We start from the raw sequence: 25,029 nt of genomic DNA, 5'->3' as shown, positions 1-25,029 counted from the left end.
ATAACGCTCCTCCCCCACTTCCTCCCTCGATGTTTGGCCATTCTAGAAATAGACCTGGAAATCTACAGGCGCGTTTCACCGAAATTCTTCATGTTGTGGAACAATATCGATAAAGGGTAAGGTTACTTTTAAATGTTCTACTCGAGACCGGGATGGGAGTTCGTTGAGTGGAAGTGAATATTTGCTTGCTTGTCAATGAAACGAAGCTTTCATCATCCTCGCCCATCCGATCAAAAAGCTTCTCTGACGATTTGAAATGCCTAAAAACGTTACGTGCGTAGTGCTTATCAGATAGCCAAGTATTCATCAGCTAATCTAACTTGACTACACGCACAAACAAAAAAATAACGTAATAACGTGGTCGTCAAAGTGTTAGCGACAATAATGGCTAGCGAAGAGCTAGCATCTTTGCGTTTAATTTTTTAGCATCTTATTTTACGTTCATGGTCTTCTGTTGGATTTTGCACTGCACAGCGCTCTTATAAGCAAGTGTTCAGCCTTCCTAAGTTAATTCGATTGCACGGGTTCACCGACTTTCGCCTCCTACGGAAATTCGCGAATGATTGATAGTTCATGAACCCCAAAAGCCAGCCCAATGTGAAATGTTGATACCGCATAAAGCCAAAATATTAAACAACGTCTAAATCAAATGAAAATGACAGCAGTGCACGCGATTTTGTGTATGAATGTGACTCATGGAATGACTCACAGCCACTCGATCAACCTCAACAATGTTCCCTTTTAAACGGAGCAAGATGAAGATGAAGGTCAGTATTGTGCGAGTGTTCCTGGACTTGGATTTGACTGTTACTGATTGAAGTACGACTGTCTCCACTACACCTAGGGTTGCATGATCAAACCTTTCTGAAAATAAGATAGTCGTGTTCTGAATTCTTAGTCATTACTATCAGTCAGTGCAGTAATAAGCTAAAACTACATATCTCTCTTCAAGTATTTCTATTTTCAATATAACCACTTCTATTATATTCCTCGTAAATGACAATGTCCTTTAATTGAGGGGCTATTTTTAGACCAGGCCTGCGGGCTTCTCATGTCCTTGGCAGTGACCTGGTGCCAATGGGTAACATTTTGGTAAGCCCTGGTTTACAGTATGTGCCTAGACCTAGAGGCTTCTTGCTCAAGCAATTCAATCAGTCAAATTGTCAGATGCTCTTGATTGTCACAACAGTTTAGACCTAGACAACATGGCTACAGTATTGCGTGCTTCAATCTGCCAAACATTTCACACATCTCTTATGTAAGCCGAGGACGAGCTTTTCCCAAGGATTTGCTATCTCTCTTTCTGTCTGTTTCTCTCATGCTGGCGCAGACACGTGTTTATGTGTGTGTTTGTATGTGTGCCTGGCCACAAGGTCAACAATGCTGGCAGTTGTCTTTATAGAAGGCCTGCATGTATTGAAGTTGTTTTCACTTCATTCTTCAGGAAAGGCATTTTTTCTGATGGTCATTTGACTAGCATGCCCAAATAAAGGGAAAAGGAATACTGTATGGATAATAAGGATCTCGTGTCACATCTGCAATGGTTTGAACTAATATAAATGCACTATGTACAGTATTTATTGCCAAATACCAATTACCGGTACTTAATAGACACATAATCTATTATCAAATCAGTTGACAATTACTTTTAATAACCGTTTCATTGTGTAGAGACCTAAAATTGCCCAAGCCCCTTGAATTTCAGCCTCTTGATAGTAAATATTCTCAGTCTCTGCTTTCTTTTGTTGTCAATGGAAGCAAACTGATCATCCATTAATGATTTGCAGTCGTATTAGGCAGGGAAGGCCTCCTCTGCCGTCATGGAAAGAAAAAAAAATGGAAAAATAAATTAAAAGGGTTGATTCTTTCCTGTGACTTTTTTTAAAAGTAATTATCAATTTAACTTTGCCGTTTTTATATTATATGATAATTTAATTGCTGTTTTTGTATTATATAAAAAAATATAGAAATTAAAAACAGAGACATCGATTCACAAAAATTTGTAATTCATCGACGTAATTAATCTCTTTTAAAGATCACATGAAACAAAAAGAAAATCCTTAGCTTTTACATTAAAGCGACACAATAAATAATACTAGCTTTGGCCATACAGTAATTCATTGACCACCGCTAAACTTAATCTGACACCCCTAAAAATAGCCTACTTTTTTAATATTGGGATGTAATTTAAAATGTGTTTTTTATCTGTTTTAAAATCTGATGAATCGATTAATTGACAAAGTGATCAGCAACTTAATCAATGAATAGAAAAAATGTTTATTTACAGCTTTAATACCAAAACCCCCTGACCTGACTCAACATGTCGTGTAAAGAAAATCCATCCATTTTTAATGAAGTATCACATCTGTTTCCAGTCGCAATTTATGTTTATAATTTGTGGTATTCTCCAGAACAAATCTTATATTTCTTTTGCTCAACATATTTTGTAGCTAATGTGTAAAAACCATAATCCTGCTTGTTTTTATCCATCATGTGAGACGATCCTCTTCATCTCTTATTTTTTCCTCTGTCATTTTACTTTTTTTTTTTTTTTATAATGTAGCTACCTGTGTAAGAGACTAAGACACGACATAATTGAAATGCCTCGTGTTACATTTGAAGGTGAAAACCCAACCCAAAAGCGTTGTACAAAATTATATGTTTTATGCATCCCCACTAGTCTAAACACAGCATTCAGATTAATATTGTTCAAATAATATACAATATCCCAAAGAAATCTTTTCATGTTGTCGATCGCGGGGCAGCCATTCTGTCACTTCAAAATGACGTAGCAGTTGTTCAGATTAGTGAGGGCATATAGAACACAACCCCCAAATCAGGCTTGAAACAGTAGTTTGTCCATGAAATAAATAACATAAGAGCCTAGTGATGAAACAAATGAGTTTCTTCATAAAAAGGAAGCAAATAGTTCTTTACCATTCTGTTAGAATTTTAAAGTACAGCATTATTTACTACTGACTTAAAGGAAGTTCTCTTCTTTTTCAACACCCCTTTCTGCAGGTAATGGTGTGAGGCCACCACCCACCACTCTTTCGGAAGGATGTGATGTGAACCCCACGCCACCCTACTCCCCCTAACATGTTTGAAGTCAAACCGCGAGCCGTGGAGAAGAAGCAGTCCAGCACCGAGACAGGCGCGTGTGTGGTAGAATTTTGCAGAACCACCTTTGGGTCTGGCGCTGTAAGATAAAAGCACATTCTCACTCTTCGTGTCCTTTTGTCATGTAATGCACAGATGAGGGCCTTGGGAGCAGCAGCAGGCACTACGGTTCCGGCTCGGTGGGGTCTGCTTCGGTGGAATCGGGGTCGTTCTACTTGTCAGACAGCCAGGACTGGGTGGTTTCCCCAAGTTGTTCCCCGGATGAAGGCCCCACCCAGCACAATGCTATTTCACCTTTGCTGGCGGAGGAGACTTTCCGCTACATGGGTAAGAGGGTCTGCGTTTTAACATGCATTTATGTGAGAGATAAATGAATGCGTGAAAAAACACACATAAAACAAACACTTTTTGAAAGATTAAAGTCGAAGGTATTGTACAGTGGTGGCTTGACTTATTCCAAGCAGCCTTGACTTATCCAAAGCTGTTATATCGAAATGTATCTTTATCTGCTGAAATGAATGGAAGCTGCATTCATTTTAGGGATGTTTGTTACCAGTTTTTTTTTTTTTTTTTACACCGAGAGCAGAACAAGTAGGCAATTCTTGAGTAGACATTAATACCAAGTGCTATTACATACATAATACATCAGATTTCCTTCAAAAGATGATGAAAAATTTTAGAGTCAGGTCTATCTAATATAATATGGCATTCTTTTTTCTTACAATTGTATGAAATTCTTGGCATTTTTAACTATTATTTTGTAATTTTCATTTCCTGGTTGTAAAACTGCTCCAAGCGAGTAGCAGGTGCTAAATTGCGCTAGAAAATGCATATTTACACATTCACAAATGTTACGCGCAACCATGGCAGGCATGTGACAAGAAATACTGTAAATCCTTACCGATTGAACTAGATACTGAAGTAGACGATACGCCGATCTGATTGGCTTGATCGTGATCACCCAATATTTGCTAGTTCATGCACATCTGTGATCAGCTATGATTGAAATCAAAAATGACATTGATCGGATCTGCAAATAATTTGTGGAACTGTTTTGATCGTCAGCAATATGCCTTTTATTTGCATTAGTGCGCCTGTTCATTGTATAGCGTTATAAGAATTTTTACTGTAGTATTACTTCCATATTTGCAGTATGTATTTGGTGCTGTAAAAGCAATTTAAATTACAATACAGTAATTTAATGACAATAAGTTTTTGCAGCTATTATTTCTGTCTAAAGTTTTTCTTTTACCTTAGTGAACTTGCACTTTATGTCTGGCCAGTTATTCCATGTCTTCTAGAGGTCACTGATGTTTTTACCTGTGCATCTCTGTCAGTTTTGGACATGGAAGTGATTCCGATAAATAATCGGACAATGCTTTATTTTATACATATAATATGATTTTTAGGTGACAATAAACAATATATATACTTATGCAATAAATAAACAAGTTATGTAGATCAACAATGTCCTATCTTGCCATCGGATTGTTGAATGATTTTTTTTTTTTTTTTTACTTAAATAACTTGATCAGCTATCGTGATCGACCCCTAAATTCCTGATCATGTAACGTTAAATTACAACTGTCATAAACATATTTACTGGGGTGTACAACTAAATCGTGATGGGCATATGCCAAAAGACAAATACTCACTGATGCTCAAAACATAACATTTTTTTGGGGGGTGGATTTGTGAGCGCCCACGTGTCAGTGTCTGTTGGGCACGTGAGGGTTTTCGTTTCACTCACATGTATATCCTCTTTAATTCCAATCACAGGGAATTACACTGGCTCTCATTCTACACATGCGCGTCTCATGTTGACTTGGACATCATCCTTATTTGCTCTGTAAAACGGTTACTCGTTACAGCCTATTTATACTGTAGTTGCACAGAATGGGGAGACGTCATCACATTGGTGTTCCGCCTTCAGACAGTGTCAGTATGATGCCTGTTGTCTGCTTGCAGTCAGATACCTCTATGTGAATACTTGTATTCACTCTACTGTTTATCTAAAAAAGCAGTACAAGAAGACAATAGCTTCCTATCTCTCCAATGTTACACTATAAACATCCTTCTTGGAATACTTAAATCTGCATTGTTGAATAATATCATTTAGATACCAGCTGCCTGTGAGATACAACATGTTGATAACAGTAGCCTCTTGAAGGATTTTTGTTCAATTTTCTTGCTGTATAGATGCAATATGATCAAACAGAATGTAAGAAAATCATAAATTTAAACCTAACCAGAGGATATTAACTATTAACTAGAGCTGCGGCAATAAAGTACTTTGGGTATTTGAGTATCCAAAAGAGAATACAAATTCAATATTGTAAGGATGGATGAAAAAAACAATTAACACAGAAAACCGTAGATAGTGAAAAACAATCAACACATAATACCACAAATAACATTTCTATTTAATTGTAAAGGACTAGCTTGTGTTATTTTACATTTATTTCAGCATTTTTTTAACACAATATAAAGCTTTTTAAAGTTCACCAGGTTTACACCACAGCTTGTCACACATACTCTTTAATGCAGTTCGGGAGTTAGGGTTTTTAAAACTCATTTTTTCACTTGTTATTCATTCCTTCTCTTGTACTGAACATTTTTTGGATGTTTGCAGGTAGTGAATTCTTGTGTGGCTTGAACTTAAACTGATTTGATTTGAATGGTATGAGAGCCTTAAACCTTTTTTTTAACCGAAGAAAAAGGGCATTTGTATTTTTGATTATCAACTCTTTTTTTTTTTTTTAACTTGAACTTAAACTTCCTTAGCAGCACACGCTTTTTTGAGAAACATTCGATTTTAGATTTTATTTTATTATTTTTTTTATTATTTTTTTAAGATCCCTCCCCAAATTTTGGTCTATGAAAAGAATTTGCTGGATGAAATCACATTTGGTTTGTTAAAATGTGATCAGTAAGAAAACCAACTGTCAGGCTGTCAGCCTTAAAGTGTGCAGAGTCATTTACGTCTGTCATACCAGCCTATATGGGGCACTGCAGTGCCTCAGGCTAGTGGCTACTTTATGTTAAACGCAGCTATGACGGCGCCCAAGCTACCCGTAAACACTTGCAACATGTGCCGTATACCAATGTCAGCGTCATTAAGTTATTGTTTTTTTGCATCCTGAACTGGTGACTGAATGAGATTTCAGAACATCTTTGTGTTGTTTGTGTTGGAGTCAAGAGCAACAGTTAGAGTGACTACTCAAGTTGTTAAGCTGTGACACGTTTGGAAAAACCTTCAAAATAAACGTGTATCAAGGCATTTGTGTCAGTATTTGGTAAACCAAGGTTTTTATTGAAATTGGCCAGTTTACAGCATTTTTGACGTCTTTTGCCGTTATACAAATAGTTGACAATTCTTGCTACAATTTGATAACCAGCTCCAGTAAAAATGAACCAAGATAGTCTTTAAACCTGAAACGTCTTTAGACCAAGATACTCAAATTACTCAATGACTCATTTCAGCCCGATAACAGAGTCACTGTATTAAAGTCAAAGAATTAGGTCCAGATACAGTAGAAGACGGAAAGATATCCAGTGTAACAAAGATGGCACCCGGTAGTTTTTTCACCGAGCATGATTATGGTTCAGCGTTTACATCCAGAGGTCAGAGATGGCCTTGGATTAACACACCATCTGCTCTGCTTGAAAAATGCCTCGCTGTGCTTAGGAGAGATTTCACTCTCAAAACGAATATGAAGCGCTCATGTCCAATAAGCCGGTCTATTGGTCTACAGGCTGGTTGAATAGAACTGCGTCTTTTCTTTAAACAGGTAAAAGGCAGAACGGCACACAGCTGGTGACGTACACTAAGGTGCTCAAATGGAAACCTAACCTATCAACACGTACTGTACAACTAACGCGCTGCCTGGTTAACTGATTTTTCACTTTCTTTCTTGTATTTCCTCTTTGCAGCAGTATTTTTAGTATTCTTCTTTTTCCCTCTCTTTTTTTTTCTCTCGCTAGCATATCTCTCTTTGGACCACCCTTCACATTCCCACCCTGCCTCCCACAATCTCTCCAAAGGTATCTTTCTTAACTGATCTGGTTAGCGTCAATGTGTGGTAGGGGGCTTCTGTGTAGCATTTTGACTTGGTTCTCAATTTTATTTTTTTAAGTTGTCAAATTAGTCTGACACTGTACTAGTTCTGTGTAACGTGTCACAAAGTGACGGAGACCACTAGCAACTACCCTACAGGCACATGAGCGTGTTTTAGAGCGATTACTTTAAGGAATTTCCATCTTGTATTTCAGTAATACATACTGTACGCTATGTTCAAGAAAACATTGTGTTTTGCTTCTTGTGTTTGTTGTTGTTGTTTTTTTTACCAATTATAAAAACTTATCTTGGCCACAATTGTAAAACCTACAGTAATGGGATTATCAATTATTGGTACTCACTATTGGTGACTACTCGATATTCTTCAACTCGTACTTGGTCTGAAAGAGGTGACACTAATTTATAGCTAAATGTGATAATAGGATTTATGATATCAAGTTGTGTTTTGTTGTGAAATGGTTTTGTTTAACTGGTGCAATTTTTGCATTTGTTGCCCATTCTAACCTTGAATTGAGCTGTAGCGCTTGTCACTGTATTACTATATACGTTTAATGGCTTAATATCTCTCATAATAGTACAACTATGATGGTTTGGATTGCAGATTTTGATAGCTGGGGTCAAACAAACAAAAAGATGAGGTCCTCTAAGCATGGTCCAAGATTCAATGTGCAATTTCTTGATCACAAAGGTGGGCGTGGGGCTCCTAAACTTTGAAGGGCCACAGTTGAAAAAAATATAGCAGGGAGGTTCAAACGTCAGTCGTTAATTTGACTTAATAAACTTTTAACAGAATAAAGATCTGGCAAATTCTCTATGTGTGTGATTTGACATGGAATAGCCCTGATGTATTTCACAATATTTTATTTTCACATATGGTTTAATTCATGTTGCTTCTGGTCAAAACGTTCTTACAAGCTGACATGTTACACAAGTCTGTCTATTAGTACTTGTGGTATTTCAGGAATGCTTACATTTTGCATGAACATGCTACATAACATATCTTTGTCATTGTTTTTCTAAGTTATCCTCTAAACGATCTCAATCTATTGTCAGTCCTCAGTTCTGAACGTGTGGAGCAGATGACCAAGACATACAATGACATTGAAGTGGTCACTCACCTACTGGCTGAGGTTGGTATTGTGCCGTGCGCAGTTGTTTTGGTTCCCACTCATGCCCACATCAATTCATTCCCTTCATTCTGTGTCCTTTCTTCTCACTGGCCAGCGCGACAGAGACTTGGAGCTGGCAGCTCGGATCGGACAGTCACTTCTGCAGAGGAACCACTTGCTGCAAGAGCGCAATGAGGCTGTGGAGGAGCAGCTAGCACAGACCCTGGACCAGGTAGCTTTGCAATGAATCAGTAAACATAGTCAAAATATTCCTTTGAACAAATATCTCACTGGTGACTTAAAGTTTAGCCAACCACTAAACATCATATTCTCACCTGGACACATTGAATCACAATTTTGGAAAACTACATAATTTATACCAGAAAAAAAATATATTTCAAGTGAATTAAAAAAAAAAAAAAAAAAGACTACACTCTCCTTTCAAATGTAAGTTATTCATATTGTAAGAAATGGCAATACGAGAAATCATTTAAAAAAGTTATACGTTTAATGTGCGCTAAAATAAAACATGAAACAATGTGGTTGCACAGTAATAACAGCAACGGTAATGTAGCCCTGTTCAGAATTAATTAATACTTTCAAACTCATCTTAATTGGGAATTAGGAGACACCTGCCACTATTGAAAGTGCCTCCGATGAACTTAAATGCTGACTGCCATTTGGAGCTTTTCAGAATCCCTCAGCTTTGACGAAGGCCTCCATTCCTGCTGAATAAACCTAAAGAACAATAAATTTCACGCGATTCTATATCTTTTGAAAAATCGCTAGGACGTTTTCACAGGCCCAAAACACATTTCCCCAAGTGTGTTTTGGAGAATTTGTTAGAGGGTAGAGGGTTTAATGAACAATAACAATGTTTGCGTAAGCTGGTAGGTACATCACTGTAGAATGCAAGAATTGCCCTCAAATGAACTATTTAGATTATGACCGTGTCATTTGAGCAAATAGGTCTTGTTAAAAGGTATTAAGTAGGGGGCTAAATAGTAAGAACAATAAAATGTTGTTTGCTGTCACTTAAACCCTACATGCATAGTAATCGTGAATACTGTGTAGTGAGCCGGCTCTCGATCAGTCGAGTGTCCAAGGCATCATAAATTTCTAATGTCTGTAAATCCAAACATGCTCTATGAGCAGGTTCACCAGCTGCAGCATGAGCTCAGTAAGAAGGACGAGTTGCTGCGCATGGTGGCCAGCGCCTCAGAGGAATGTGAGGGAGACTCCAGCACATCGACCCCACTTAAGCAGCCTCAGTTAGTTGGTGGAACCGCCGCCGCCGCTGCTCTCAGCCAGCTGGAGTCAATGCAGTGTAAACTGCAGGAGCTGGAGGAGGAGAACCTGGCTCTGAGGTCTGAGGTTGGTAGTGAACCAGGACATCGGTTTTTGTGTACGATGGGGGAGCTGGCCAATAATTAACATTACACATTCAACGTATCTCAGGCATGCCAACTGAAAAGGGACACCATCACCTATGAGGAGAAGGAACAGAAGCTCGTGAGCGACTGTGTCAAGGAGCTTCGTGAGTTTTGTTTTGTTTTTTAAATGTCAAAATGTATACATCTTTGATTTTATGTTTAGTTGAAAAGGACTCTGACATGAACTTTTGAAGATAACCGCACAAGAGCCCTTTATTTTCAAACCTGCTGCTCTCTTTTGGGCTCACGTACCACAGGGCAGTCCAACAGCCAGATGGTGTCTATGACTGATGAACTGTCCCAGAAGAACGAGGAGCTGGTCAGACATCAGGAGGAGATCGCTCAGTTGCTATCACAAATTGTAGAGCTCCAACATCGGGTGAAGGAGGTGAGGAACTAAGTCCAAATTTTCCAGCATGTTGCATATTTAACAATTTCGCAAACAAGAAGCAATGAATCTGTTGTACAACAAATATCAGATACATGATAAATACATATTTTGGTCTTCTCATTTGGGCTTACCCTGAAATAAAGGCAAATGAACCATGAATTCAAATGAAAAACCCTTTATCAACTTCAATTAGAGTGGACTCTTCATTACTTAGAGGAGTTGAATGCTAGATAATTGATTAACTTAAATATACATATAAAAAAGCAGTTGTTTTTTTCCACCTTTTCATTCAATTGGAGCCTTTGTGATTTGAAAATGGCATTCTACTACATTGCGACCTGAATTGGAATTGGATTAATTGTTCAGATATAACGCATGCTGTTGCATTACTTTGATAACTTGACCAGGAGTCAACAGCATTTGTCACTAATGTGTATTAAGTTGGCTTTGGAGAAAGAGGAGCTACGGATCCATTTGCAAGCATCCAAAGAGGCCCAGCGACAACTCACGGCGGAGGTACAGTGTCATGCAAACGCACGGACAGCTTTTGAAGACGTCTTCACTGAACGGCACGTCGAAACTCTTCACCGCTGTAGTTGAACGAGTTGGCCGAGAGGAACGCGGAGTGTGTCGAAATGCTCCACGAATCCCAAGAGGAGATCAGGGAGCTTCGCAACAAAAACACTCCACTGTCTGGCATGCGACGGCATCTCTCATATGGCCTCTACCCCATGGTGAGAGGACACCCATTTGAAGAACACACAGTTGTAACCACCCTAACTAACCTAACAACTAACCCTAACCCTCAACACTATGCTCATGAATATGTGCATGCGCAGGATTCGCTGGCTGCAGAAATTGAAGGCACCATGAGGAGAGAGCTGTGTGTTGAAGAAGAGACTGCATTTCAGGACCAAAGGTAAGGTGACATTCAAAAATGGACTCCAAAATATTCCACGTTATTTACCATCTTAGCCTAAGGAAATTGGCTAAAATGGTGACCGGTGACCTTGTCAAGCAGAACTGTTCCTTAACCTTTTTTCCTTGCATGCATCGGTCTGCCCTTCAAAAAGCATACAATCAACATTCCATTACCCTCCTAGAACACTGGCAAATACTGATCATTGAAAACATTGGTTGTATGTTTAAATAGCATCAACACTAATGTGTGGTTTTATGGTCAATCATCACTTCTAATGTACATTCCATATCAGGCTCTCCCAGAAGAGAGTCTTCCAGACAGTCCGCTCCGTCAACGCTTCAACATCCAGGCCCCAGTCGGCAACCCCGCCAATCCCTGGTTCGGGGCGGAACTCGCTGGTGATGACTGCACAGCCCTTCCCTTCTTCTCAGGGGTAAGATACAAATGATTCAAATCAAACAAGATTGATAATAATGGATTTCATTTTTTTTGTTTGCAGAGGCGAGGTGCCACTGGGCCAGCCGGGTTCTCCGGGTGGGAACGACCTCACCAAAGCCCTGCATCGCCTGTCCCTCCGACGGCAGAACTTCTTGTCCGAGCGCCAGTTCTTCAAGGCGGAACGGGAGAAGAAGCTGCAGACATTGGCCGGGGGGGAGTCTCACGATGGAGGAAGCGGCTGCAGCTCACCAGTGGGCAGCGTGTTTTCCTCCTTTTCCAACCTGTCGGAACTCTCCTTTGGCTCCAGCGTCTTCAAGACGTTCCTGCCAGAGAAGCTTCAAATTGTCAAGCCCATGGAAGGTAACCACCGAGCGCTGCAACTTGACTTGGTTCTTGCTGTAGTGTGACGCTTTCTGCCTTTTTTTTTTTTGTCTTCAGGCTCACTGACGCTCCATCATTGGCAACAGCTAGCCAAACCCCACCTCGCCACCATCCTTGACCCGCATCCTGGCGTCGTCACCAAAGGTTTCCGACCGCTCGCCCAGGATGCTGTTTACCGGTTGAATGACATGGAAGAGGATGAGGAGGATGAAGCACACCGGGATGGAGAGGCTGGCGTTTTGGAGAAAGGTGCAGCCGAGAGAGGGAAAGAGGAAGACGAGGAGGAAAGCGGCATTGTCTTTAAAGTGCGCTGCTCATCTACTCCTGTGGAGAAGAAGGACAGAAAGCTTTCAGACACGCCTCTTCCTAACGCTGCACTCTCACCAACCCGACCCACCGACCCATTGTCCTCCGCTGCCGCCACAGCTGCTGAGTCATCCGGCACATCTTCTCACGCTGGTCCCAATGTCTCCACGACGGTAGTCCAAACGAGCACAAGTAAATCAGGTAAACACCATCTCGCCGATTGTTCAGCGAATTTTGTTAAGTGTTAACCATAACGGCTTGCCAAACCTCAACTCTCACCCCGACCTCGATTAAAATCCAATTCAAACCGAAACTCAAAACGCTAATGTTGACCCTCAAGTGGCCTGAACTTGTGGGGTCCATCAAAAAGGGTCCCATCTTGTCAAGTCATCCAAGGTCCTTACGATCCTTTCTCAATGGTTGACGCAAGGCAGATCGGAAGGCGAGGCCAAATTCCCCGTCTCGCCGAGTCGGCTTTGCGATACCAAATCCCTCATCTCGCAGAGACCAAGCTGCTTTCCAGCCTTGGGTCATTTTCTGTGTTCTGCAAACACGTATCAAAAAACACAAGCAGGCCTCTATTAATATGCATAGCTAAACAATTGAAGCATTTTGAGAATATAGGAGGGTTTTTGTTTTTTTTTAAGTCTTTGGTGGGTTGAAAAAAAAATCTGTATTTATTTGTTTGTTGGTTTGTTTGTACCCCAGTGCAATTTAGTGGGCATCAATTACACATAAAATGTTGCTATTCCTATACAGCCACCGTATAGCCCCCTGAAACCCAGCCTATTTATTTCTGTCTGCTGTTGTGTCCTTTATATCTTGACAAGACAGCATGAGACATCAGTGGCTGTCCTCTACTGAGCCCAACAGGGCTTGCTAGGGTAGCTCAAATGAATCAAAAAATACAGAGCAGAAGCAGTTGTCACAAATGAATAGGGTAGGTTCTCAGGAGAATATGTAAGGTGTTTCCTCAACTAAGTTTTGTTTACAATGAATAAACAAGGCCATTAAGTGTTGTGATGTATTAAAAAATACATTTTAATTCATTTAATTTTCAGAAAGAAAAGATAAATGAATGCAACACACTTTACGGGACTCATTTTCTGAGCAGTTCCAGCCATCAAGGATCTGTGTAAAATTTTACTTTGATTTCTTGTTTGTGTGCAGTCCGAAATCCAGTCAAGTGTCAGAGCTCAACTTTCTCCACCTACACTTTCACCACTTGCCGCATCCTGCATCCTTGTGACGTCACGCAAGTCACTCAAAGGTTAGACCGCCTCGACATTTCCATGCACGAAATAGAAAAAAAGAAAAGAAAGGGTAAACAAAAAAGAAAAAAAATCATCAGATATTGCAGTTTAGTCTTGTTTACGTTTTCAAAGGGTGTAGGAAGAAGTATACAATGTATCTGTTACTACGACTTATATTTAGCTCCATTGTGGTTTATACAGTACAGTATATGACCATCCATACCCTAAAACAAAACAAAACCATGAATACATTTATATTCATATATTTACAATTATTTATTAATATTTACTCTCCAAGTACCACCATCATGGTTGAAATTAAACTATAGCTATGATTTTGGCCAGAATGGTCAATGGAGGGGTGAAAATATCTTTAGGGAAAATTAGACCTCAAGTCTCCTCATTGAAGCTTTGCTGCAATCATTGCCTGCAGACTGATGTTACTCTAGATGCGCACAACAATGTGTTGTGGCTTACATTTTTACCTGATTGCTTGATAAAGCAATAGGCTAATAAGAATATTTTGTTCCCGAAATATTTGACAGCTCTATAACCGTAATGTTCATCAATAGTCAATGTCAATTCCATTACAATTCTCTTCCACCTAAAATGACGTTGCTAACAATAATTTTTTTTTCTAAATTTGAAAGTTTTCCGTCTGTTTTTGCTTATATTTTGTTTCGTGATGTTTTTTCGCGCTTGCATTTTTCTTTCAGTGCGTTTTTTTTTTTTTTTTTTTTTTGCTTCTAAGTTTTTGTATGTTTTTGGTTTGTTTGTTTTTATTTTTCCTGCACTGGTAGCGTTTGTGGCATTCGTAAATTTTAGCATTGTTGTTTTGCTTTGTTTTGTGTGGTTTTTTTTCAATTTTCATTTGTATCTGTCTTTTTTCATTGGTGTTTTTACAACTTGTTTGCCCTCGTCGGCCATCATACAAATGACCCATGAGGATGATTTTTGTTTAACTTTTTTTTTTTTTGGTAACTCTTTAGTTCCCAGTCATCAGTCAATGCCTACACGCCCAGCTCCATGAGGACGGGGCCCAGTACCCCTCTGACACCCTGCCGGCTCAGCCTGGGAGATGCCTTTCCCACTCGGCGCCCCCCTGTGGCCACCAGCGGTTTGGCCAAGTTGGTACTGGAGAAAGGCATTTCTGCACAGGTCTCTACAGAAAGCCCACCGTTATGTGCAAGACCCACGCCCCTCCTCCGCCTCCTCCCGGGAACGCCCCCCAACTCACCTTCACACTCGCCCGGATCCGAGTGCCACCAGCACGCTGCTGACAATTTCCTGGCGTCCAGGCCGGCGGAGTTGTTCCTGCGAGATGTTTATGGCCTGAACCTCGGCCGCTCCCCGCACCCCGACCTGCCGAGCCCTTCCCGGGAAATCCCCGCCTGTGGGCCGCGCTTGGACCCGCCTAACGTCGGTCTTGTGGAGAGGCTGCGTCAGATGGGATTTACCAAGGCCCCCCAGGAATCCGCCACCTTCGTGTCAGCGGGCGGCGGCAGTCTGCTGGACGGTCTGAGACGCAACCAGAGCCTTCCGGCGATGATCGGCGCACGAGCGGGAAAGCCAGCAGGGCGGCCCTTGCCTCCCCCTCACCCCACCTCCCTGGCGCTTCCCACACCACCTTGGGGAAACCTCAAACAAAAAAGCACAAAAGTCGCCTCAAACACTCCACCGCGTTCGGGTGAATCTTAGACTCCGTCATTCACCCCTAGAAGTCCTGCTTCCAGCTTGTGTGTGATCATCCCAACATCCCCACCGCAGTTTTCATGACTTGATTTTAAAGCACAATGGATTTGAATTGAATTTTTAATCGCTAGCTACCGGTTAGCCATGATTCCAGTTATTCAAGCCTTATCTTTTGTTCGTGGGCTTGTGGTACTTTGAGAAAGCCTCTGCATGTTTTGTAAAGGGGGAAGAGATACCGCATTGTGTATCGATGTGGCGTATCCTTGATGAGTAAAAGGTTTTGTGGACGTAGATGCGAAAGAGAGGAAGTTGTTTCAGGTCGTGAACATTTCAGAAATGAAGGTCTCTGTATTTTCATACGTATTTGAATCCAGATTCGGTACAAGGGCTTCTTTATTTGTGGCCTCAATATACATATAGGAAATGAAGTGCAGCGCGTCCTCCTCAAAATAACGCCATCAATTTGAAAGTCCAAGAAACTACTGTACATGCCCTACCTAGTCAAAACACAATTGAATGGGCTTCATGGTCATTGACTTTTAAGTAAATAAGCATAATTCATTGTCATTCAAAGCTGAGATCTTTTACATGCATGAGATTTGAAAACTCCTAAAAAATACTTTGCTCTCCAAATACAGCTACACTCACCATCATTGAAAAAAATAGAGTAGTCGGTGGTCGTTTTTATTCCAAATAAGTTTTTATTCCTGGCCAGTACAGTATAACGCGATGCAGCTTGAAAATGTTACTGTTGGTAGTTGCAATCTTTTTTCCCCCTCCATATACCACTAGAGGTAGTCTTCCAACGACATTTGATTTTAAAATTACAATTAAACATACAAAAAATGCGAGGGAAAGTTTTTTTGGACACACTGTATATTATGTAGAAGAGAGTGGAGCCTTGGCCAGGTTTATTTGAGTCATATCCTGCTTCGGAAATAGCATCCTCTGTACGATTTCACACTTAACGAGCGTTCTCCCTCCAGGATTTTTGGATGCCTACGTCACATCCAAAAAATGACAATTGTGGTATTCAGGTCCCAGCATGTCTCATGGGACCTAGTTAAAGGTCCAATCCCAACCATGCAAATTAGCTTTTGTGTATGTGGATTTATTATCCTTTTTGTTTGTATGATAAACGGCCTTACATAGAAGCCAGGAGTGTTGCTCTGTTGCCTTTTCGCCACTTTATGTGTACTATATGCATGTTTTGTTTTTTTAGTCTATCCAGACTGAGTTGAGTTACTGCACTTTGTTGTTTTTATTTATTTGTTTTGCTTTTACTAAATCTATTAATGAAGAAGATTCCGGTCTCAATGTTGACTAATTGTATGTGGTTGTTGTTTTTGCCCAGATCGCCCTTTTTTTTTCTTCTTTTTTTTTTAATATACGTATTGGTATCCAAGTATTTTAGCTCACAAACTTTTTAACCCTCCTAGAATGTTGGTTTGTTTATAAGACTGAAGGTGTTTATATTTTTAAGACTTATTGTAGTTGGATGTCACCTGGTTTCAACTTATTCTGGCAAAAGGTTCTTAAAGCAACTTTGTGCTGTTAATCGCCCCCGTTTTTACAATAAAGCAATGAAAAAAGTATGCTTCGTTTCTGCTCCCGGAACAGATTCAAATTCACGAGGATGTGAGAAAAGCATATTCGGGTGCATACATCGGACTGCTGAGGTTGATAGACAGGGATGTGTTGATTTCAACTTAATGCGGCGCATATAGCCTTTAGACAACAAAATAATCAAATACTACAGGGAAGAACATTGCTGTGCAACGGGATACATCAAATACACGGACGTTTGTTCTAGACACAAAAATGAACAACAAAAAATCCGTATCGTGTGCGTCCTCACATGGAACACAGCTTGATGCTATCCGAAGTGGAACTAAACTGTCCAAGTGCAAAGTCCAAACCCACCCCGACCCCACTCCCCACCCCGAAGACAGCGTAGAGGGGCTGGGTAAAGTTTGCCCGAAAGGTGTGGAGATGTGTCATGCTCTCTGCCACGCCGTAGAACTCCAGCGTTCCCGTGGACAAATCCACGAAGATGCCCAGACGAGGGGAGTAGGTGACGGGTATGTCCCTCTTCTGGTTGTCGTGCAGCGCCGAGCAGCAGGTGTCGGAGAGCTCCAGCGTCCACGACTGGGCGTTGTAGCCGATTCCCGCCCTGGCGTCCGAGCCCTTCCTGCTCAGCGATCCGTACGCCACGCCCATGGAGGAGCCTCGGCCTCGCCACTCCACCTCCCAGTAGGAACGCTGCGAATAGAGCGGGGTCCCGCACATGACCTGAGTCCAGCCGTCGAAACGCTGGGGCGTGTCCGGATAGGGCGCCACTTCCGCCTGCAGGGTTGCTTTGGTGTTGCCCTCGGACAGGATCAAGCGACGATGGGCGCTGTTTGGATCAAGGGTGAAGTTTACGGAATCTGCAAAGAAAGAAGAATTTAACACCCCTAAACGTCAGCCAACCTCGGTACATAACTATTATTCTTGATAAAAGAGGCTTGGTATAACTATACATATGACGATAAATCTCTTGAATCTTGACTTCTGCCATCAATTTTCTCTTTCATCCAGGAAGGTTCTTGACAGTTCCATCCCGGTAAAACTTCTTGACACCATTACGCATTGTTCATACAAGAATACATACAAAGGGCTTTTGAGATGGCCATATAACTGTTGGAGGGCTTGTGTTAGCAAATCGCTGCACTTCTGATGTCTTCAGACAGTACCTTTGTATTCACCATTGTAACAAAGGAGCAAGGGATAATAGGTGGCCTTTGTAAAAATTAGCTGATTCATGTTCACGGTTTATAAGCGATGTTTCTCATCTGTGATTTACCAAACATAAGTCAAAATGTGATTTTATAATAATTTACAGGAAAGGGTGCCAATACCAGTGACGCGGAACCCCCCCCCCCCCCCCCCCCCCCCCCCCATTGCTTATTGCTCAAAAATTGCTTTTGCTCTTTTGTGTCAAAAACTAGCTCCCAACAGAATTAAAATGTTTCCCTTGACTCATTTTTTCAGAAGATTTCGAGCACAGATATCAGTTGACAAGTGCGAAAACATGTCTGGATTTAAACACAAAAATGTGAAAACGGCGTTGTAGAAATTCTTCACCATGGCTAAAAGTCGGTGTGAAGAAATAAAGTGAAAAATGTACAAGATTTAGGATGCTTCTTCAAAACAGTGCGCCAGACTTACATTGCAGGAACTCCTCTCTATCCCTTGGTTCGGGTGCCTGAATGCTGTCAAGGCTGATTTCTCTTACTGATGGCAGAAAAATACAAAATATAGGCAAAGAAATCCCCAGCTTCAGATTAACTGGTGCAATTTGTATGTGTGATATATTCGTGAACGCCCATTTCAGTACTGTACATGCTTTGTACTTTCCTATAGCACTGTGTTAATGTTCACATTCCATACAGTATCATGTTTTGATGATTTAACATCGCTGTGTTATTTCACTTACCTGCATGGAATCCTGGGGAATGATTATTGGCAGTGGGTGTGGGCGAGTCCAAGAACAGACCCGGGTTAACTGTAATGACAACACAGGACTCAGAGATCTTCCCATCGAGGGGATAAAGTGGATTTGGGCCAGTTCGTACCTTGCGTTGGTGTTTCAGACACGGTTGACAGCCCACCTGTTAGACAGGAACGCAACATGCATGATTACAAGCACGTGATCGTGTTGCAGAAGGAGAAGTCGGAGCTCACTTGCCTGCAAACGGCGTGGAAGCTACAGCAGTGTTGCCACGACGGGACCGGAAAATGCTACTGATGGATGACATGCGACTAAAGGCTGATTGAAGAAACGAGAAAATGTGTCTTCTTAACACACATTTGGAGGAAATTTGAGCTCGATTTTACGCCAATCTAAACGGCTTGATGGTGATCAGAAAATACTTGGCAATTCACGCAAAACCGGTGACGGTGTAATGTTGTTGCAGCCACCATTCCGGTCTTGTGTTGCTTTTGTTTTTTCTGACTGAACATTCACCTTATGTCTGGCCAGTTAGAGCTCATTGATGTTTTCATCATTGCATTTCTGTTACCTATGAGCATGGCGAAACCGAGGCAAAAGTCTTTATTTTGTGACTATTATTTATATTTATTATATATTTTTTTGTTGATACTCTATAAACAGTTTACGAGTATGTATATGTGGTAAATAAACAAGTTGTCATGTACAATGTCATGTATAAGGCCCTATGTAGCGCAGCCAAATGCTTCCATACCTCCAGTGGACGCTGGCGCAGGAGCAGGAGTCTGGGGAGGGTTCAGGCTCACTGGGGTGGGAGTGGCAGGGGCAGCCTGACTCTGACTGGACCTGCTCCACAGGGACGGGGATTCTCTCCGGCTTAGGTTCGGGCTTGGGGTCGGGCTGGGTCTGGGGCTGGCTCTGAAGTTGGAGTCCCGTGCTGCTCAAAATGGCAACAGGGAACAAGTAATGCACCGAACAATTCCCTTCAATAGTGGCAAGTGATTGAGTGTGAAAATTGTGTTTGTGTACTTGTAGATCTTTCTCGATAATCTGGGTGTTGGTAGAGCCTGACTTTTCAACTGACATGAAAGTCGACCCTCTCTCCAAAAGTGTCTTTGACATCTCTAATTATATCTCCAAGTGGCAATGAAAAGGCTCTCACCGCCTTACTGGAGTTTGATTTACCTGGTGGCCAGGGGTGACCATAGCCACCCCTACATTTAGGGCAGTGGTCCCCGACCACCGGTCCGCAGCCCGATGCCGGTCCGTGGATCAATGTTTTGGAAATGATCTAGTTTAACGTTTCATTCAATTGTGCTTTGTTTGGCTTGATTTTTTTTGGCGCCACCTCTGGCCGCTGTTGATATTACATTTTGTAGTGAGGAAGGATGGTGTGCTTTTGAGAGCAGTTAGTCGGTGACACATGCGTCGCTTTGTCTGAGAAATCTGGTCCACCACTGTTTGTAAGTTGTACTTTGATGTATGATAATATGGCCAAAATTAGTTTGTTTGTTGATCCAACAACTTGTGACTGTGGATAACATGCTAGCTAATATTAGTTCTTACCTTCATCATGTTATATAGTGCCTCAGTGTAATGTGCGTACATTTTTGTCCATTTTGAGTCCCCCTCCCACAGCAAGAATCTCAAGCGTTGAACGGTCCGTGGTGATAAAAAGGTTGGAGACCACTGATCTTAGGGGAAATTTTGATATTCATGTAGGATTCCTAGAACCCTTGACATTACATTATAAATGCGTAATTTACATTAAAATCTATATGAAGAAATAAACTGTGATTTTTATTTCATGAAACCCTGACTGTACATGCCACTCCTGACTGCCGCTCTCTGAGGTGTTGTGATGCCATGGCCACCCCTAAGAAATTTTTTTGGCTACGTCCCCTGGACGTCTCCACTGAAAATCATGTTGATCAGTAAAATCAGAGTCATTGGCCTTATTCATTCATGTATTTATTTATGATTTATTTATTTATATTATTGGTCAACCAGGGTGACAACATTTGAGAACCACTTTACAATGACCGATTGGAAAAGGCCTGGGCTAATGGATGGCATGGCAACACATAAAGCCTGCAATGTGATTGGACTAAGCCCCACACTTGGTGACAGAAGATAGTATTGTGTTGAGGACAAAGGAAGGAAGACAATTTTTCAACCTACTTGACTCTCTCTCATCTCGTCTCCGTCTGTCCCACAGCCTGGGTGACCTCTGTGCGACCTCTGCAGCAGGAAGGTGTCATGATCCATCACAGCCGCTCTTGGCAACTTGGATTTTTCAAATCAACAAGGCTCACCTCGTGATGTGTCTCTGCTTCTCACGTCTTGACCTCGAAAGCCTGCAATGAAGATTGCCTCAAACTTTAGCACTGGGTAGCGCTTTTAGCCCCCCCGTATGCAAAAACATTTGCTGAATATGATTACCCAGTCCTCTTCTGTCAGTACTTCGTGTTGTAACCGAGATACCCGGCGTTGAGCCTGTGGAGCCGTTTCAGTATTATTTTGTGAAATCCATTGATGAATTTTGAACGAGGACAGAAACAGATGAGGGGCGTACCTGACGAATGGTTGTTTTGGTTCGAGTTGCGTGAGCCCAGTGCAGAAAACACTGGAGAACAGAAAAAGTTGGTATTAATCATTGCTTTAATGTTGCTGTTTTTAACAGGCAGGACCAAACTTACGTTTTAAGAAGCGACCTCTCTGATTACGATTGCCTGCGTGGCAACAGCAACAAAAAACACACACAAAAAGTTCATTCTTTCACCATTGAGCCTTTTATAGCTGTATTTTCAACTTTAAAAGATTATATTCTTACCACCCAGTGTGAATAACGTTGTCTCATTAACTGTAAATAGAGATTACAAACATAGTAAAAATCCTGCAGATATTCTGGTTTCCTTACATCTTTCGAAAACATACATTAAAAATGGACGGATTTATTGACAAATGACCTTTACTGGAAGCCAACTATGTAGTTTTGCTATGTAAATTTTGTGTTGATCTTTGGGGACTGATGTTTTTCTCTAACTTCTAAGTTGTATTGAAATATTCTTGTCATTGTTTGTGTCACTACGTCATGTAAATTTATTGTATGTTTCTAATTATAATGAAAAATAGAAATATTTCCCCAAAATGGTGGAAGTTAAATTCTGTTGGAATATTTTGTTTTACTGCTAGTGTAAGTAAAATGTCAAAAGTGTCAGTCCATCAAATAGAATGCCACATTATGGTTAAATACATTCAAAGGAAAGTGTGCTATATGCTTTTGAACCTACTGGGTCTTGTGTTTAACAATCTAATGAATTGCAAAAATCTCATGCAAATGATTTCAATAAAAAATTGTAATCGGCAAAATATAGACAGCACATGGCATATTTGTCTAAGACATGTTTCAATATTTTTCGGGTATTTTTTTTCCCATTGGTATTTTATCATAATCATAATAATCAGTATAAATATCAGTATAATCTATAGTAACATACATATATAGCACAAATTATCAATATATTTCGACAGTACTAGATCGTTAATTCACAAGAAATTGTACAACGCAACCCACCTTGTTTCCAGTCTGCCCAGTCAGCTTGTTGTGTACGGAAAAGTTGCTAAATGCCACTAGAATCTGTAGATAGGTGTGTAATGAACCGCGGGGATGCTTTTTCACGTTATTGCTGCGATTTCCATCCCCAACTGTGATTTTTGTTTTTGTTTTTTGAAAAGTTGTGGGATGCATTGTCCCAACAGGAGTGAAAGGGTTAAGAAGATGTGCATCGTGGAAAATGGGCCGGTGGAGGGCATGTGGCTAGTACTGGGGCTGCGAGGAGCGTTGGCTCACTACGCTCTGGTGCAACTGTATGCTGTAAAAAAAAATAGTTTGTGCCCTTTTGTGCACTTCTACAAGACACGAGCACTCCTACAAGACACGTGATCGTGTCCCGACGCAACCATAGACCAACAAGGAGTGGATTACAACTCTCGGGCGAGACTGATTTACAAATCCTTCCCTTATTGGTCGATGGTTGCGCCTGGAGCCAATCACTTGTCTTGTAGGAGTGCCCGTGACTTGTAGAAATGCCTGTGAGCTGTTTGAAGGGTTGTCTGGGCAGTCAGTTGAGAACAGAACTTTTTTTTGTGCTTGTTGAGCACGTCCTCTGAGTGCATAACACACACCAGCGGCAGAAAAAGCGGCAGGAAGGAAAGAAAGCTATGGGATCCTGTTACCTTTTGTAATAAATTGGAATTTGAAGTGTAAACTGTTTGTTATCATCATTGGTCAGCTACCTTTTTTGGTGATCTTGCTCAGCTCCAGGTTGCACAAGTCCTCCACCTGCTCCCTCAGGTCTAGGACGGCATCCCTCACAGGCTCAAAGGAAGCGTCATGGTTGACCTGCACTGCCGGAAGGTCTCCCGACTCAAGTGGACTGCACATGGTTTCATACATCTGAAAGGAATTGTGTGCTTTGTAATGCTTTCAAAGCAGAGAACGTCACTTTGCGCCTACAGCAAGTACGCTTCAAACCTGCAGGTAGTAGATGTGGTCCTGGCATTGAGCCAAGTCCTTCATCTGAGTCTCCCTTCTCTTTAGCTCTTTGATTTCTGCCTCCAGACTATCAGTGACCTCCCGGGCCTGCTCCATCTTCTCCCGTCCGGCCTCATCCAGCAGCTCCTCTAGCAGTTCCTGGAGTCTCTCCACCGAGCGCTGGAGCTCTGACAGCACCTTCTCAGAGTCGCTGTGAACGCGGTCTGCAGAGCGCTGTATGTACAGCGTGAACCCGTCTCAGTACGAGTATGCTTGTTCCTAAATTACACTGAGTCATGTTGGGGGGCAAGGCTAGTAGTTCTTAAACATTTACACAAAGTACCGCAAAATTTGAAAAAATGATTCGCTCATCACTGACACTATGGCTGAATATTATAACACAAGAAGTGTACGGTTTGAAATACTTTGTTTTCCTTTAGGTTTACAGTAATAAACACAATAGGGTGCCATTATCTTGTGGCTGGACCTGTAATCACACCCAAAATAATCCTACTTTGTTGTAACATGACGAAAAAAAAAAAAACCTGCCGAATTGTGAGAAAATGACCCCAGAGCCCGCAATGAAGTGGGTTTTACTATTCCAGATCCTACCTTCATCCCGTCCATCATCTTCTTCATGTCCTTCAGCTCCTGCTGTCTATCTTTGAGCTTTTTCTGATTTTCCGCCTGCATCTCGGAAAGCCCTTTCTACAGTCGAGAAAATAGGACAGTCAAGCAATGACATGAGTCAGACGCCACAAGACCAGAAGAGTGTGATAACCGAGCAGGAATGTCGTTAGGAATGCGTTGAACCAGGCTGGGTTCCAATGCAAAACCCAGGGAGTCCATCATTCACTAATTCTCAAAAGGCGGCCAGGAGTCGTAGCTTGGGGCATACTGATTTGAAATTATTTATTGTACCATGTGAAATATGATTCCAACGCTATTAGGAATGATTTGCCAGTAAACGAAACTCACTAAACAAGTTAGTTCCTCCCTACCTTAGCCCTGGCCAATCGAAAGCGCTCACATTTCTGTGACGTATCATCAAACAAATCTGACATCCCCGTCGTTCATTACGGAGCTAGATTCCCGGTTTTGTTGAAATCAAATGTCATTCAGGTTTTAAATAATCCCGCCTCACCTCCTTCTCAATGCGCTCAGCCTTCGTGGACACGCTCTCATGACCTTTGTGCTGGTTGCTCGTGCACAGCCAACAGATGAACACCTTGCACTGGCGACAGAAAAACTCCTGCAGGTACTTGTGCTGGGTGCAGATCTTCTCGGCCAAGTTGCCTGTCGGCGCGATCAGCTCGTGCTCTCTCAGGGCCTTGGTGGTCTGGTGAGGCTTCAGGTGGTTCTCGCAGTACGAACTCATGCAGACCAGACAGCTTTTGACCGCCGCCTTCTGCTCTCCTTTGCACAGGTCGCACTGCACGGCCGAGGAGGGTAGATTCTTCTGGGATTTTAATGCCCTTCGGATGCTATTAGAGACCTCAGATCTCGGGATCCCTTTGCGGAGCTGATCCACGGCTTCGGCCAGCATGGTGTTTCTGGAAAGCGAGGGTCGAGGGCAGAAAGTCTGACGGCATTGGGGGCAGCTGTAGATACCCTTGGGATCATCCTTGCTCCAATAGTCCTTAATACAGGCCATGCAGTAGCTGTGCCCGCAGGGGATGGTGACCGGATCATTTGGGAGATCCAGACACACGGGGCAGTTGAACTGCTCTTCTGTCCACAGTTTTTCACTCATGGTCCAACGATCGAGAAGAAGGCTGAAAGTGTGGAGGTGGCAGATGAAGAGTGAAATCGGGAGTTTCTTGGAATCACAGGAGGAAATAATAAGAAGGGCGACAGCAGGGAGGGGCCCGAGCCA

The 25,029-nt window shown here is 41.8% G+C and overlaps 2 protein-coding genes across 3 annotated transcripts; one reads left to right on the top strand and one right to left on the bottom strand.

The window, feature by feature from the left end:
* The first annotated feature begins 27 nt into the window (after nt 1-27).
* On the top strand, nt 28-16,718 carry trak2 (trafficking protein, kinesin binding 2). Of its 2 annotated transcripts, XM_088408817.1 has the most exons (17): nt 28-116; nt 3,022-3,154; nt 3,256-3,447; nt 7,105-7,164; nt 8,252-8,328; nt 8,423-8,539; nt 9,463-9,681; nt 9,766-9,844; nt 9,998-10,128; nt 10,573-10,647; nt 10,728-10,865; nt 10,971-11,050; nt 11,346-11,486; nt 11,553-11,851; nt 11,930-12,379; nt 13,349-13,448; nt 14,421-16,718. In XM_088408817.1, the coding sequence occupies exons 2-17, from the start codon at nt 3,100-3,102 to the stop codon at nt 15,127-15,129; spliced, it is 2,922 nt and encodes a 973-aa protein (XP_088264943.1). In that variant the 5' UTR covers nt 28-116; nt 3,022-3,099; the 3' UTR covers nt 15,130-16,718. The 2 variants fall into 2 exon arrangements, with proteins under 2 accessions (XP_088264943.1, XP_088264944.1); XM_088408818.1 differs by lacking the exon at nt 7,105-7,164.
* On the bottom strand, nt 15,499-24,993 carry trim25l (tripartite motif containing 25, like). The gene is made up of 16 exons (XM_088408819.1): nt 24,298-24,993; nt 23,766-23,861; nt 23,154-23,387; nt 22,916-23,075; nt 21,450-21,479; nt 21,316-21,348; nt 21,192-21,242; nt 21,059-21,112; nt 20,932-20,973; nt 20,798-20,857; nt 19,371-19,553; nt 18,854-18,934; nt 18,741-18,776; nt 18,602-18,670; nt 18,334-18,399; nt 15,499-17,552 (listed from the first exon to the last, which is right to left on the bottom strand). The coding sequence occupies exons 1-16, from the start codon at nt 24,904-24,906 to the stop codon at nt 16,978-16,980; spliced, it is 2,379 nt and encodes a 792-aa protein (XP_088264945.1). The 5' UTR covers nt 24,907-24,993; the 3' UTR covers nt 15,499-16,977.
* Nucleotides 24,994-25,029: the final 36 nt, after the last annotated feature.

Source organism: Hippichthys cyanospilos, chromosome 2 (genome assembly GCF_059441005.1).
Source record: "Hippichthys cyanospilos isolate Australia breed blue-spotted pipefish chromosome 2, RoL_Hcya_1.0, whole genome shotgun sequence".
In the NCBI taxonomy this organism is placed as follows: Eukaryota; Metazoa; Chordata; class Actinopteri; order Syngnathiformes; family Syngnathidae; genus Hippichthys; species Hippichthys cyanospilos.
The sequence above is the reverse complement of the archived record's forward strand: the minus strand, read 5'-3'. Positions and strand labels throughout refer to the sequence as shown.

Coding starts and splice junctions, on each gene's coding strand:
- trak2 (XM_088408817.1), top strand. CDS start 3,100: ATGTTTGAAGTCAAACCGCGAGCCGTGGAGAAGAAGCAGTCCAGCACC. Junction 9,845..9,997: donor CGACTGTGTCAAGGAGCTTC/GTGAGTTTTGTT, acceptor CACGTACCACAG/GGCAGTCCAACAGCCAGATG. Junction 10,129..10,572: donor TCCAACATCGGGTGAAGGAG/GTGAGGAACTAA, acceptor ATGTGTATTAAG/TTGGCTTTGGAGAAAGAGGA.
- trim25l (XM_088408819.1), bottom strand. CDS start 24,906: ATGAGTGAAAAACTGTGGACAGAAGAGCAGTTCAACTGCCCCGTGTGT. Junction 23,388..23,765: donor AGATGATGGACGGGATGAAG/GTAGGATCTGGA, acceptor CTGTACATACAG/CGCTCTGCAGACCGCGTTCA. Junction 20,858..20,931: donor AAGCAGAGACACATCACGAG/GTGAGCCTTGTT, acceptor TTCCTGCTGCAG/AGGTCGCACAGAGGTCACCC.